At 36.8% G+C, this 16,585-nt stretch overlaps 1 protein-coding gene across 1 annotated transcript; it reads left to right on the top strand.

Annotated features, from left to right (window-relative positions):
• Positions 1 to 14,095: 14,095 nt before the first annotated feature.
• On the top strand, positions 14,096 to 16,346 carry LOC100971665 (olfactory receptor 12D2). Its single transcript, XM_003829717.6, has 2 exons — positions 14,096 to 14,280; positions 15,036 to 16,346. Coding segments are annotated over exons 1-2 (927 nt in total). The 5' UTR covers positions 14,096 to 14,279; the 3' UTR covers positions 15,962 to 16,346.
• The last annotated feature ends 239 nt before the right edge of the window (positions 16,347 to 16,585 follow it).

The raw sequence follows: 16,585 nt of genomic DNA on the forward strand, positions 1-16,585 counted from the left end.
ATTAAAACCAGTAAAATGCTACAACACATCTATCAAAATAGATAAAATAAAAATAGTGACAACACCAAATGCTAGGGAGGTTACAGAAAGACTGGATCACGAATATAAAACTGGTCAGGATATAAAATGGTACAACTGCTCTGGAGAGACTATAGTTGCTTCTTACAAAATTAAACATACACTTACTATATGACCCAATAATTGCACTCTTTGGAATTTATGTCAGTACAATAAAAACATGTGCACACAAAAACTTGTATGTGAATGTTCATAGACTCTTTATTTATAATAGCCAAAAACTGGAAATACCCCAAATGTCCTGCAATGGAGAAATGCTTACACAAACTGTGGTATATCCATACAATGGAATGCTACTTAGCAATAAAAAGAAAACAACAATTTGGTAATCTCTCCAGGAAATTATGCTTAATTTTTTAAAAAGTGAATTCCAAAAAATTATATACTGTATGATTCCATTTATATAACATTTTTGAAATAATATTTTAGAAATGGGGAAAAGATTGGTAGTTACAGTTGGAGAATGAAGTTGGAGAAGGAGCAGAAGAGAGGTGCGTGTGGTTATGAAAGGATACCAAGAAAGATCCTTGTGGTGGAGGAACTATTCTGTATTTTGACTATGATGGCAGATACAGGAACATGAGATAAAACTGTGTAGAATTAAACTCAGATACACAAAACAAATGAATACAAATAAAACTGGGGATATCATTCAGATTCATGGGTTGTATCAGCATCAATATCCTGATTGTGAAACTGTGCTGCAATTTGTTACCATGGGGAGGAACCATGTAAAGGGAAAACAGCATCTTTGTGTATTTTTTCTTACAACTGCATATTGTAATCATACATAAGATTTTAATTAAATGGCAAATCATATTTGTACAAAGATCAAAATACTTAATAAATTATATGTGTTTGAGAATGGCTAAATAGGAATTTCTGATGATAATTTGTACTAGTTATATGCTGGGTAATTTTTTCAATAGCTCTCAAAGTTGTAAATTGTGAATCACATATTTTGTATTATAATTTACCTGTAGATATTATTCAATGTGTGGAAATTATTATTATATACCATAATATTTATTTGAATATTTTAAAAGCAAAAATTAGACAGAACCCTAAGAGCCAAAGTAGGGGACGAGGTGAATTATTACACCTATGAGAGAGAATAATATGCAGCTTTAAAATATATATATGTACATATATATACACACACAAAGAAAATAGCCAGGTGGACAGATACAGAAAGGTGCACAAATCATATATATGCAAATTTTTACATATGTACCTATATACATATAAATTATATATGTTATGAATGCCAAGGTGACTTGTTAAATGATATAATCAAGATGCAGTACAATGTGAGTAGTATGCTAAAATTTCTGTTTAACATTTTTTTCTATACGCACATGTACTTCTGAATGGACATAAAAGAAACTGATAACTGTTGTAGTCTCTAGGAAGAGAAACTGGCTGTCAAGGAAACAAAGGCAGAAGAAATACTCTTTTTCGTGGATTTTGAATTTTGTACCATGTTCATATATTATGTACTCAAAAAACAAAATTATTTTCTTTAAAAATAAGCATGGCAATACTATGCACAAATATATAGTTGTGAAAAAGAGCAGTGAACTGAGCATCTAAAATATTTAGGCCCAGTAATATTATGTATAAATGGCAGTGTATATGACAAGTACAGTCTGTTTTATAGATGGCAAAGTGGAGACTGTGACTTACTTTGGACTAGAAAGTCGTTACTTCGGCATCTGTTTTACAGATTATACTTGTCATACGCACTTCTCTGTTTTATCAAATCAAAGGCACTATTCCATTTATTCTTTTTTTTTTTTTCAAGACTGTCTTGCTCTGTCACCTAGGCTGGAGTACAGTCGTGCAATCTTGGCTCACTGCAACCTCCGTCTCCTGGGTTCAAGCAATTCTCAGGCTTCAACCTCCCAGATAGCTGGGATTACAGGTACGCATCACCACACTGTGCTAATTTTTGTATTTTAGTAGAGACAAGGTTTTACCACGTTGGCCAGCCTGGTTTCTAGTGCCTGATCTCAAGTGATCTGCCCACCTCGGCCTCCCAAAGTGTTAGGATCACAGGTGTAAGCCACCATGCCTGGCCACCATTTATTCTTATAGGTAGAATTTTGCATGTCTGTCTACTCATTGGAATATCAGATTATTAGAGGTGAAAAAAACTGAAAGTATCTTATTCTTCATATTCTTACAATTCCTATACCATGTAGAAAAACAGAACAATGGTGTAGAAAAATAATCTATAGAATAAAATTGGTCGCTTATTCTGGCTATCCATGTACTCTTACAAATGACTGTTATTCTAATATAATAATTAGTAAATATGAAATAAATTCCAAGAAAAAATGAACATAATATTGAAAGAAAGACAAATAGTAATATCTTTAAGTGACTTTGAACTAGTGACTTTGATATCAAAACTACATGTGTTCCAAGTATAAAATTTATTCTGGCTATATAGCTTCTAAGAGGGAGATCTCTTGTCTAACCCCCACTCTGAGTTCTAGACTTACCTAATTTCATATTTGACTCTCCACTTGAATTCACACAAAAGCTTGTATTCATATATTCATAGAATCTTTATTCATAACAACCCAAAACTGGAAGTAGCCCAAATGTCCTTCAATGGAGGGATGGTTGAATTCTTTACTGAATTACAAAAATCAACACGTCAAACAGAACGCATCCTCTTTCCAAGCATGCTCTCACAGTGTTTCAACGTAGTGAACAGAATAAAAACCATCTAGTTGTTCAAACCAGAAATGTGAGAACCACATTGATTTCTCCTTCGCTTCAATCCACTCTCTTTAAGTCAGTTATCAAGTCTCTGAAACATCCCTCAAATTCACGTCTCTTTATCCACACTGCCGCAATCCTGGCCCAAGTCATGATTGCCTTTAAACTTAACTACTTCAAAGCAGCCCTACAGTTCTTTTCTTCCCCTACTCTCAAGCCATCTTCATAGTGTAACCAGAATGATTGTTTAAAGGCCTGCGTTACAGTATAAATTTCTATATGAAACATTTCAGTACCTTCCAACTGGACAAGCTTACAAACCCTCCATGAATGTCTGTGGCTTATCTCTTCAGTCTCACCTTTTATATTACTTGGATGTGATCCTACTGGATATCTTCCAATTCCTCAAATATATCAAGGTGTCCCTTGACAGGGACTTCATTCATGCTTGTCCTCCCTGGATCACTCTTTACTTCCCCTGTCCTTTTTTTTTTTTTTTTTTTTTTTTTGAGACAGAGTCTTGCTCTATCGCCCAGGCTGGAGTGCAGTGGTGCGATCTCGGCTCACTGCTAGCTCCGCCTTCCCGGTTCACGCCATTCTCCTGCCTCAGCCTCCTGAGTAGCTGGGACTACAGGCGCCCACCACCACGCCCGGCTAATTTTTTGTGTTTTTAGTAGAGACGGGGTTTCACCATGTTAGCCAGGATGGTCTCGATCTCCTGACCTTGTGATCTGCCCTCCTCGGCCTCCCAAAGTGCCGGGATTACAGGCGTAAGCCACTGTGCCTGGCCTCCCGTCCTTTAATGTAAGAAAATATCTATTTATCCTTTGGGTTTCAGCCTATCTCAAATTAAGTTAGACCCTATTATGATACCCTTCTATAGGTTTCTGTACTTCCATTTGTCTGATAATCATTATTATCCTTCTTCAGCTACTTTCTCCTATCATTAAACTCTAGATTTATTACTCATTACTCACTAGTCATTAATAATTTCAACCCTTCATGATCTCAGTAATAAGCATCCTAGACTCCAACTACCACCAGGTAAATTCATAATTTACTCTCTCCAATACCACAAATCCTATAATCTTTATCCCCTAAATTACAGTTATTCTATTTCATGTTCTTTACTACTCTCATGTACTCACACTCCTCCTTACTCATCTTAAGTTCCATATGCATATGTATAGTCACTTTATAGTAGCATATATCCTTACATCCCTTGACCAATTTGTGCTTCATGTCTTTACCTGGAAAAAGTCAAACCACTCTCTACTTACTCCGCATCTAAACATTTGCAGCTGAACACGATTGGAGGAAAATGCACCTGTGCTCACTTGCCTAGATCTAAATTCATTAATACTCAACTGCATTGAAATCTTGGGAATGCCATTGACTCAGCCACCAGGCCCACCCACCTGATGACCCAAGCACTAAGCCATCCTGCCCAGGACTCCAGGAACAAACCTACTTCCAGACCACGCCATATGACCTGCCCAGAATCTCTGGATAGGCTGATGCATGAAGGGCGTTCCCTGCCGAAACAGTCTGTAAAGACTGGAATATATGCCTATTTCTTCAGATGCACAGACACCAACGCATGACCACAAGGATCATGAGCAATTAAAAAAACCCCTGAAATCTTAGAGATGCCAATCAATTACATATTTCCCTTTCTCTTTACAGCCCATACCTCTAACTCTTCTCTCTCATCCTCTCTCTCAGAGAGTGACATTGTTTCTTTTATTTTGGAAAAGTAAAGGCAGTCAGAAGAGAGTATCTCCAAGTTTCATCCTAGTATCTACCCACAGTTTTGTAACTGTGTTCATATACTGTGCATTCACTCTGTTTCTAATGGTTTCATAATTGATACTCCTGATGAAGACCACCTCTTCCACCTGTGTCCAAGAGCCCATTCTCTCTCATCTTCTAAGAACACTGCTCCAGTTATTTTCTCATCTCTGTCTTAAATCATGAAAATTTTCCTCTCCTGTACTGCCTTTCTACCTCCATTCCATTTCTGTGTTCTCCTTTACAATTAAATTCTGTAAACATTTGCCTATACCAGCTGTTTGCAATCCTCTTTCCATTCCCTCCTACACCTATACCAATTAAAATTTTACCCTCACTCTTCTACCAAAATTTCTTTTATAAACAACACCAATAACAATTACATTAACAAATCAAAAAATGAAGTCTCATTTTACTTGATCTTTGAACACCATGTGGCAGGGTTAATCACTGTCTTCACCTTGAAATGGACATCACATGCTTGTGTTTTTCTTCCTGTCTCACTAGCTTCTCTCTGTCTTATCTTTCTGTATTTTTTGGCTCATTTTCCCTCATCCCCCCACCCCATGTCTTAATGCTGAAGTACCTAGGACTCAGTCTTACATCTCTTTTTTTTCCTCTTCTCTAACTACTTTCTTTGGTAATCTCACCAGGTTAATGGCTTTCTATATAATCTATTCTCTGATAACTCTCAAATTTATATCAATGGTTAGAACCTCTTCCTTGAATTCATGAATTTCCAACTGTCTAATCAATATTTCACTGAGAGGTACACTAAGCATAGAAAACTTAACCCTGGATGTTTTGCACAAATCTTATGCATTCTTCTCCAACTGGTAAATAATAACTCCATCCTCTCAGGTGTTCAAGCCCAAAACCATGATTCAAGCCTGACTCTACTCATTCTCTCACATTCCATTCCATTGACAAATTCTATTGGCTGTAGCTTCAAAATAAATGCAGAATCTAGCCTTTTTTTTTTTTTTACTATCCCGCATGCTACTCTGTTAGTGTAAGCCACAGCAATATTAGTGCATCACCCATTTGGAATATTGGAATAATCTTATTTCTACTCCTGTCCAGCTAACACTACTCTTGGAACAACATCCAAGATTATTCTCTTAACTGTAATTCTAATGCTGTAAGCTCCCTAGTGGTTCCCATAGTAATCAGATTAAAATTAAGTCAATATAGTGACCTACAAGATCCTGCATGATCTAACCCCTTTTTACTTTCTGCATTTACTTCTACTCTATCCCTTGATTACTCAGCCCCATTGATCTCTATGCTGTTCCTAGCACTCACTAATCACACTCTCATTTCAAGCTTTGTGCAGTAGGTCTCCACTTGATTAAAACACTGTTACATGTGGTAAATGGACATGGTTAATTTCCATATGCCTTTCATGTCTTTCCCCAAAGTGTGGCTTTATCTGATTGCCCTACATTAAATTCGTCCCCCAACACATACATATGTGAGCACACTTCTATCCTTTCCTGCTTTGTTGTTATCAATGGCACCTCTTTTAATCTGGTGGAATAGATCTTATTACATATCTTAAATTTAAACATAAGCTCTAGAAAGGAACAAATATTACATATTTTATTCAATACTGCACTCTCAGCAGCTAAAACAGTGCCCAATACATTTTAGGTACTCTCTTTCTAGTTACTGGATTAACTAATGGATTGTTATTAACTGTTCAATGCTTGTCAACTATGAAAGCTACCCTCATGAGGTCAGATCTGTCTTTTTGTAAGCACTCTAATATAGAATCTATCCACAATATTTCTCTGAATGTGATACTAAGCTCAGAACAGATTCCTCCATTCTTATCAAAGGACATGGCAACACAGAACATAAACATGTATATTTGTAGAAAAAGTAATGGTTTTTAGCCAATAGGTACAGGTTTTTCCACAATTCATTTTTGGCATGACCTGCTCTCAATGGCATTAATAATTCTTATTGATTAATTAGCATCAGTAAGTAGTATTGAATATTTAATTATAAGATTGGTGAATTGACACAAAAACCTAGGAGCTGTATTCCATGGGTATAGATACAGAATAAATGTTCAAAGTGAAATTATTGATAGTGGAGAGAAGAGAATTAATTTCAGGAATCATAAACATAGCTGAAGGACATTGTAACGGATGCATATAATTAAGGGTTTGGGATGTACGCTTGTGAAACTACATAAGTAAATACTTTATACAACAGTTTCGAAATTATTTTTTCCTAAATAATTAACACCATCCCTCTTCTACTAAAAATAATACTACTGCAAAGTTATATAATTATCTAACATTAAATACAATCTAATATATTATCTAACACGAATTGGAATCTGCTACTTTTATGAAAACTGATTGTGACAGATGCTAAAAGGTTACTCACCTATTTTTTTTTACTTCTCCCTCACTTCCTTTTCCCTTTATTTCGTCTCTTTGTAACACAAATATACACACACTACCACTATCTCCATTAAACAGTCGTACACACTCAGACACTTAACTATAACATACACCTATACTTGATCATAGAGTCTGCTGCCCTGAAACCAAAAAAAGTCCAAAAAAAGCATAAGTAAATAGATCAGGAAATTTGAAGCTTCCCTCATAAATGTTTTATGTAATGAGCCCACCTGTTGCATCCTGTAATCTTCATAGCCTATATTCAAAGAGGTTCCTCCGTCACTCTAACCCACTCATTCCAGTTATCTCAACCTCTTTTCATCAAGAATTTTTCTCTACTATCATAATATCATTTTTCTATTTAGTCTAAGCCAATTTGCCCTGCACATTCCTTTGCACGTATCTTAGTATAAATATAATTTTTGGGTCAAAAGAGTTATCCAAATATCATAGATCAGATGTATTTATTGTGTCCTTGAATAAAGTTATCAGAGAAAGTTCTGACTGCTCAAAACCTATTATAAACACCCTTATTGAAAACAACTTACATGGAATCTAAGCAAATCTCATGTCTTATTATGGACAGAGAATGAACAGGCTAAATCTTCTCAGTAAACCTTCCCAGTAGCATCTTGAGCATTAACACTTTGGGATTTTCTCTCCAAGGACTTATTCTCTTTATATTTCTCTTCCCCTGTGTATCAGTTTATTCCTTCTTTGATGTGCTTATGAGATCACTACATTGATTTAAGTAATAATAATAAATTTTTGGCAGAGCCCTTCATTAGTCATAAGAAAAAAAGAGTGATGATAATATAAAAGAAAGAGAAGACACAGCTCCTATCCTTGAGAAATCTAACATCTAATGAATCTGAAAAGTAATATCACTTAGAACAATATAATGAAAACTAAAAATGATTAATTATAAACTGAGGTCTACAGATATTGAAATGGAAAGATTTAAGCAAATTATGATCAAACAGGGAAGACTAAACAGTGGAGATAAATTTGGTTAACATACTTTTAGGGATTAGTGTTTATATAGATTCTTGGCAGAGACAACTTTATGTATGGAGCCCATTGAAATAATTAAAAACATCTAACTAAAGTCATTATTTGTACTATTATGATCAATGTTCTTTCTTACTGTGAATAAAGAAATGGTAAATTTCCTGAGCCCTATGTTAATTCATGAACAACCAATAAAATCAATTTTATGATTTACTAGAAATATCTCCAAAGTTTTAATTTCAACTATCGCTGTTACTTTAGAGTAAGTGTCAAAGACAAGTCATGTTAACACACAGATTAGTTGTAGGATGAGACTCACTGAAATAGCTCTTGGGAAACTGGGTCTTAGACAATTTAGTTTTCAACAATTGGCTTATTCCCCTTCAAAGTCCCATACAATGGAGAGTTATGCTGCCAATATGGCCATGAAAGCTCCTTAGAGGAATAAAATGCAAATTAAATAAAACAAAAACTAAACATCCTAGAGAATGATTAAAAGCAAGCATACTTGTGAGTGGAATCAAAGATAGAAAAAAGGGATAGAGAACTAGGTGGGATTTTTTTCCCTGATATCTGTTATCTTTGGTACAGTTCTTATTCATAACCTAAATTGTTTTCCTGATTTCTTTGTATAATTTTTAAATACTGTCTGGTATCTCACTGAGCTGTTTTAGTATCAAAATTTTGAATACTTTGTCTGGGATTGTTGACATTTCTTTTTTATTGGGATCTGTTGCTGGAGAATTATTGTGTCCTTATGTTGATATCTGCATACCTAGTATAACAGTTACTTTTTTAAATTTTTTGAATTTGCTCTCATGGGGAGGACTTTTTCCAGAAGATGTATCTAAGGTGTAGTTTGGGTAGGGTTCTCTGGTTTTGATTCTGGGTGTGTACAATAGTGCAGTCTCTGTATGATTTCTTCATCTGTAAACAGTGTCAGTGGTGTCTGTTATTTCTTTGGTGGCTTAGGATATGGTTGTTAGTGGAGGCTGTGCTGAAGTCTTGCTAAGAACTGAGATGCCAGTTGGGCCAGTCTTCGGCTTCCATTGGTAGAATCAGTGGGATGAGCATGTGTGTCCTTGGGCCCCAGGGCAGCATACACTGGCACCAATGTTAGCGGGTTTAGGCAAGACAGTTCTTGTGCTTCCAAGTGGCTTGCTTGGCTTCTGGGAATGGCATCAGTAGTTCAGGTATGAAGTTGAATTCTTGAGCCCTTTGGCAGTGGATGTGGTGTGGGTGATGGCAGTAGCAGTGGTGGGACAGCCCTCTGGGACCCATGTAGTCCATGCTGATATTGCCAATGGCTGTGACAGGTTGGGCAGGTCAGTTCCCAGATCCACAGGAGGCACATGAGTGTGGATGTCAGCTGTGGTGCCAGGGGAAGGTTGAGTGGGGCTGACCTCAGATCCCAGTAGGGGTGCTGAGGAGCTACCAGTGATGGACTGGGCTAAGTGACCCTCGGGCCCCTGTACGGTGTGCTCAGGTTCTGTGGGTGGGTGAAGCCAGGCTGAGTAGACCTTCCCACGGGCTCCTTGGTGGTGTATGAGGCACTGGCTACGGTAGGCAGGGGCAGGGGGATCCCCAGGCCACAGATGGAATGCTCAGATAGGAGTGGTAGTGGCTGTTTTGTGGTCATGGACTGGGGAGGACTGGGTTGCTTTTCCTGGGAACAACCATAGGCAAGAAACTGGGGAGGCATGGGCTTTGCTCATGCCTCTGCCCCACAGTAGTTCATCATGGCAGCAGTTGCAGGCAGTGAAATTTGTCGTCAGGGCAAGTAAAAATGTGTAGTTGTCCCTCTGGTCGGGGTAACGGGAGGTGGGATTACTCCCTAGTGCTCTTGCCTCGGTCTCAGAAGCAGAGTAAGATGCAGTGCGTTGGGATCTGTGCTGTCAAAATGGTGCCGTGCTGCAGTTAGTTAGGACTTAGGGTTCGTGGGACCCAGTGTGAGGTTCTTTCTTGGGTAGCGCCTTCACGTGCTCTCCAGGCAGCTCCCTATGTTAGTCTCAGGGGCTACGATGGTTGAGGGGATCTCCTGTGGCTAGAATTGTAGGTATCTGTGGTGAAATGTGGGCTGCTGGGAGTCTCCCCCTTTCCCTTTTCCCACATTGGAGAGCCGTTCGAGACTCATATCCGATCTTGGTTGAACAGGCGGTCTCATTTCCTTCTCCTTTGCTTTTGGTGCTTCCTGGTCACTTCTCTGCTGACTTTCGGTGTTCTCTCTTAGATGATCTATTCAACGTGTGATTATTGACTGGTTATTTTGGTTACTTTACATGGAAGAGCCAAGTACCAGATGTATCAAGTCAGCCATGTTGGAGCCTCTCCAGCTCCATTCAAGGGGCCTGTTTTGAGTTGGCCCTAGGCCTTTCCCCGTAAGCAAAATTTCTATAACATTGAAATTACTTGGGAAAAAAAGCTGTCAAAAGACTTTGAGGGTGTTTTGTTTTGTTTTGTTTTATGGCGTCTCACGCTGTCACCCAGGCTGGAATACAGTGGCAATCTCTGCCTCCCAGGTTCAAGCAATTCTCCTGCCTCAGCCTCCTGAGTAGCTGGGATTACAGGCGTACACCCCCATGCCCAGCTAATTTATGTATTTTTAGTAGAGATGGAGTTTCACCATGCTGGCCAGGCTGGTCTGGAACTCCCGACCTCAAGTGATCCACCTGCCTCGGCCTCCCAAAGTGCCGGGATTACAGGCGTGAGCCACTGCACTCAGCCAACTTGGAGGTATTTTGGGGGAAAAAAAGAAGTAATGATTTTTCCTAACTTATGAGATATTAAGACCTACAATAACATCATATTACTTAAATTACAGCTTATTCAATGGAAAAAATAGTAAGTGGAGAAACAAACCATGTATTGAGGGGAACTTGGAATAGTATAAAGATGGCCTCACAAATCGATGAAGAAGGAATGGTTAGTCTGTCTACATAGAGACAACCAGAACCAAGACTAGCTGATTATCTCACAGGATATGTAAATATAACCTCTAGAAGACTAGAGTCCTAAATGACAAATATAAAACTCTAAATCTAATTAACAGAACCAGTTACATAATCTTTAAGTTTCAATGCAAGATAAAAAATGATAAAATTGAGGTGGGGGACATTTTGAAAAAATGGAAATTACATTGCAGTGATCCCTAAAACTAAAGAGCCTTATTTTGAATCCTAGTTTCACAATCCATTGCGAGGAAAAGGAAAATTTACTTAAATCCTTTGAGCCTTGGTTTTCTTGTAGTAAAGGAATAATTTTAATACTTTTACATTGGGTTTTTGTGAGAATTAAATGAGCTAATATATGTGAAGAACTCAGAACAATAACTTATACATAATGAGCATGCAATAAATGTTATTTATTTATAATATATTAGCAGTATATAAAATAAGGAATTATTTGTATGTGGAATGGCTCATACCTATAATCCCAACATTTTGGGGGGATGATATTGGTGGATTGCTTGAGACCAGGAATTAGAGGCTGCAGTGAGTTATGATTGCATCACTGCACTCCAGCCTGGATGACAGAGCAAGACTCTGACTCAAAACAAGAAAAAAAATTAAAGATTAAAAAAAAAACAAAATTAAAAAATTAAAATAAGATATTATTGTGATAAATATATATAATAAACTTTTGCCAAGCAACAAAAATGGAAACTCAATAGAAAGATGGAAAAAATACATCATAGTTACAACTGTTAGTAGAATCCTTGGATTGATGGAAGGTCACGCATAGATACCCTGGTGTAATTCAGACAGAATTTTCTTACCTAAAAAATAGCAAAAAGTAATGCTACACATTGGTAAGACCAAAATCCTTATCCCAAACAGAGAAAAATGTGAGCTTTTGGACCCCAAAATTAATTGTTTAAAATAATTTAGTATTATTAGCAACAGTGAAGAGTAAGATGTAGAAGGTACAAAAGCAATACTATTTCTCTTTATGTCTCTTTCTTTGGTTTTCATAGAACCACAGTAGAATATTAAAGATAATCATCTTTCTGTACTGATCAATGGAATGTGGGTGACCATATTTATTAATTTTTATTGCCAATTTTCTTTCACTTTATATACCAAAATATTTTCCAAGGGAGCCCTCAAGAAGAGAAAGTGAATCTGAACCTCTACCATAGGAAATGAAAGGAAATTTGACTAGCAAAAAGTATTTTAAATAAACAAATAAATATTTTAAAAAACAGTATTGTGAAAGGTCAAATAAAATATTGGGTTACTATTTTAAAGAAAAAATCCAGCAAATATATTAAGCTATTGAAAACTGTCTTGTCCATGGTTATGAAACCAAGGAACAAACATATTAAGAAAAAAAGATAAGAAGAACGACAACAACAGAAAAGTGGAATTCTACAGAGAAATTCCATATGGCTATCCCCTTATGCTGCAGGTGCAGAGAGACCTCCTGTTTATTCTCACGACAATCCTTCTCAGCACCCAGGGGACAGTTTCTCTCAGGTTTTTATGTCTAGAGATCTGCAGCTCATTGGAAGGCAGGCAGATTTTCAGAGAGGAAAAGATTTTTGAAGCTAATTTATGCTGCAATCCCAACATCAACCATCACTTCAAATATTTTTCTATTTATAATCACTGGGAGTGTAAATTTGAAAAGCTCTTTTACCTGTGATTCTGAACTCTCAATCCGGGTGAGAGAATAGAATAGGAGACAGGTTGGGAAGCTGCTCGTATTTTTTATCTGTTAATGAGTGACCTGACTGCTTGCGAGTATTAAAGTTAGATGCCCAGGATTTAGAGCTGGTTTCCTATTTTTATGATGGAGTCTTCATTGTAGTTGTAGATTATGAAAGCATTTTGTTTTCCGCACTTTTATTGCCATATCTCCTTCTCTATTCAACATGCCTGGCTCTCTAGATATTCGCTAAAGCAAATCTGAAATCCCTAAATATTGAAATTGCAGTGAAAGAAATATTTTCATACAGAGAAGTTGGCTAAACAACATTCTTTAAACGTTAGGAAAATGTTGTTTTATTATTTATTATTTTTTAAATTTTCTTTTTACCAAATAGATTTTTGATACAATTTTATTTTATGGGTCAGAGAACCAAAAATAATATTTTAGCTATCATTTGTACTTTTAAAAGACATGGTAAAAGTTTTGAAAAATATGCAACATACATGGCTATCAAAGAAAGCTACTTTAAATTGTTTGGAGGCAGTCCTTCATGGAGGTGTGGTAAAGGTTAGATAATCTCTCAAAATTTCCTCTTGCTGTAAAGCCAAATATCCTATGGGCTCCCTAGAGATGTTTCCTAGTTCATTATTTTTTTTAACTTTAGTCACACCAAATCATTTTCTTCTCTCATCAGCAATTTTTCAACCTCGAATTATTCCCCATTTATAGGAAACACTCTAATGTCTGCATCTTTCTTCTGATTTCCTATTGGTTCTTATTCTTTTCTAAGTGCCTGCCATTTCTATGGATTTCCCACACATTCTTGCTTCTTTTCTCCTAATATGCAAAAGTTAATCCACTACATTTGTACAAGAAAGGAACAAACAGGAAACTATTTCACAAAATTATGTCTGCTTTTGTCAGTGCACCTATAGAAGATAATCCCAAGTACTTTGCAAATAATGTTAGAAAAGACCTTCAAAATATATTTCTGCCTTTCAGTAAACAGTATAAATTTAGTCAAATATTAAACCTCATTATAATTATCTTACTTATAATCCCTCATGTGTTTTAACAGTTACTGAAAAAATTCTATTATTTCAATTCTGCAAAAGAAAGAAAAATGAATACATTTCTTTCATAGAAAATGGAAATTTTATCTGATGGAAAGAAGGGGCAAATAGAGAAAACACATTTTACAGATGAAAAAGGCAAGAAATGTGTGGCAACTTTGGAGAGAACTGGTATGAAGCCAACAGACCTCTGGGTTGATGGAGGAGAACCTGACTGTCAGTGTCACATTGATGAAACTAGAAGAAAAGAGAGAAAATTCACTTGGATACAATGTTTCTTCACATCTAAAAAGTGAGTTTATTTCAGGCAAAATAAAAATAAGACTTAAGAAAATGCATCACAAGAGAAGACAGAATTTTCAGTGGTCTAAATTCTTAGATACTTTAGAAGAAGACACTATTGGGTAAAATGAAGGAAGAATTGTTGAGTCTATTGGAAGAGTTTTTCTTATTCAGAGATTCAGGGGTGTGAAAAAGGAAAAAGTCTCAGTGCAACTGGAAACTAAAGGAACAATAACATTTGTCATCAAGTAAGTAATTTGGGATTTACTTTGAAAAAATTTAAAGGCTTAGGTAGAAGAAACTAAGCACATTATCTGATATAGCAGTGATAAAACTTCAAATATACCTCAGGTTAATATTTGATTGATGTATTATTTTTTCCTTTCCCAGTAGAGCTCCATGACAGAGCTTCATTTTACCCATGCCAGAGATGTGGATTAGAAAGAGATCAGTAAGAGAACATCTCCAGCCTCATCTACGTTCTAAGATGAGAACAAAATAATTACTACTATTTTAAAGAGGTTTTTATATCTCTTTAAAGACTTTGTGATTATAATGAGTTCATTTTTATCTTCCTCTCTTAAGTCAAAAAATTTCAGGAGCCATTTTCCTGGGTCAAGAGATATCCAAGTGGTGGTGCACTTAAAAATTGCCCCCTATTAACGCTGACTTGGGATAGGAAAGGAAAGTTGTAACAGAATACGGATGTATTCTTCTCAACCAGAGAAGATGTAAGTTAGCAACATGTTCTAAATCCCCAGAAGAAAGAAATACGTTAATGATAAACTTAATTTTAAAAAGTGGTTAAGTCATAGTCCATAATATGCATGAATCCTTAATATTGAAGAGACCAACAGCTAAGCTTCTATACAACTTCTGAGGTTTGGAAGAAGTACAACAGTACTCTCCTTCCAAGTATCTTTGGCTTGGTGAGAAAATTCTGAGCTGGAAGGATTCTGATTGCAATTAGTGTTCCATAGATTATTTTGTCTTTTGTCTGAAGTGATGCTGAATACAACCTCAGTCACCGAATTTCTCCTCTTGGGAGTGACAGACATTCAAGAACTGCAGCCTTTTCTCTTCGTGGTTTTCCTCACCATCTACTTCATCAGTGTGACTGGGAATGGAGCCGTTCTGATGATTGTCATCTCCGATCCTAGACTCCATTCCCCTATGTATTTCTTCCTGGGAAACCTGTCCTACCTGGATATCTGTTACTCTACGGTGACACTGCCAAAAATGCTGCAGAGCTTTCTCTCTACACACAAAGCAATTTCTTTCTTGGGATGCATAAGCCAGCTTCATTTCTTCCACTTCCTGGGCAGCACGGAGTCCATGTTGTTGGCCGTGATGGCATTTGACCGCTCTGTGGCTATCTGCAAGCCACTTCGCTACACTGTCATCATGAACCCTCAGCTCTGTACCCAGATGGCCATCACAATCTGGGTCACTGGTTTTTTCCATGCCCTGCTGCACTCCGTAATGACTTCTCGCTTGAACTTCTGTGGTTCCAACCGTATCCATCATTTTCTCTGTGATATTAAGCCATTGCTAAAGCTGGCCTGTGGGAACACTGAGCTTAATCAGTGGCTACTCAGTACTGTCACGGGGACAATTGCCATGGGCCCCTTCTTTCTGACACTTCTCTCCTATTTCTACATTATCACTTATCTCTTCTTCAAGACCCGTTCTTGTAGCATGCTCTGTAAAGCACTGTCCACTTGTGCCTCCCACTTCATGGTAGTTATTGTTTTCTGTGCACCTGTTCTCTTCACCTGTATCCATCCTGCGTTAGAGAGCTTCATGGACCAGGATGGGATTGTTGCCGTCATGTACACTGTGGTCACTCCTGTACTAAACCCACTGATCTATACTTTGAGGAACAAGGAAGTGAAGGGGGCCTTGGGTAGAGTGATCAGAAGGCTTTGATTTGAATAAACCAGAGAACTCTTCTGAGGCATAAATAACCAGCAATGAAAAAGTAGAGATGTGTAATTTTACTGCTTCTCAGATGGTTTATAAGTGTAAAATAGAGGCAACTGGATAAAAGAAAAAAAAGTCCAATCTAGTTGTAGTAAACAATACATTTCTAAGTAATATGAGGAATACTTGAAAATGCAAGACACTAGCCATGGAACCCTAATGCTGAAAATTTTTTGGAATATCAGTTGATATAATTGACTTATTATGTATTCTAACATGTACTTGTATGCAATTGCATGTAGAATTTTGCCTATATTGCCCATGTATTGTATAGATAGATGATATTTAGGACTGTTTGTCTGTAAGATCCTTTTAGTTTAACACATTTTAGTCTGATCAATAAAATTATTATGCTTTTTTATTTTAAGGATTGTCATGTAGGGCTATGTTTATTCAATTGGAAAAGTAAATGCTAACTTGCATATTATTTAAATAAATTTTAAAGAGGTATGTCATGATTTCTTTTCAGTTCGGTTGGTTTTTGTTCTTTTAATAGTGATTCAAAATGCAAAAGACATAGAAAGATGTCAAATGTTTCTCCCCATCTCTGCCCTCCGTCACTGACTTACT

This window comes from Pan paniscus, chromosome 5 (genome assembly GCF_029289425.2).
Source record: "Pan paniscus chromosome 5, NHGRI_mPanPan1-v2.0_pri, whole genome shotgun sequence".
In the NCBI taxonomy this organism is placed as follows: Eukaryota; Metazoa; Chordata; class Mammalia; order Primates; family Hominidae; genus Pan; species Pan paniscus.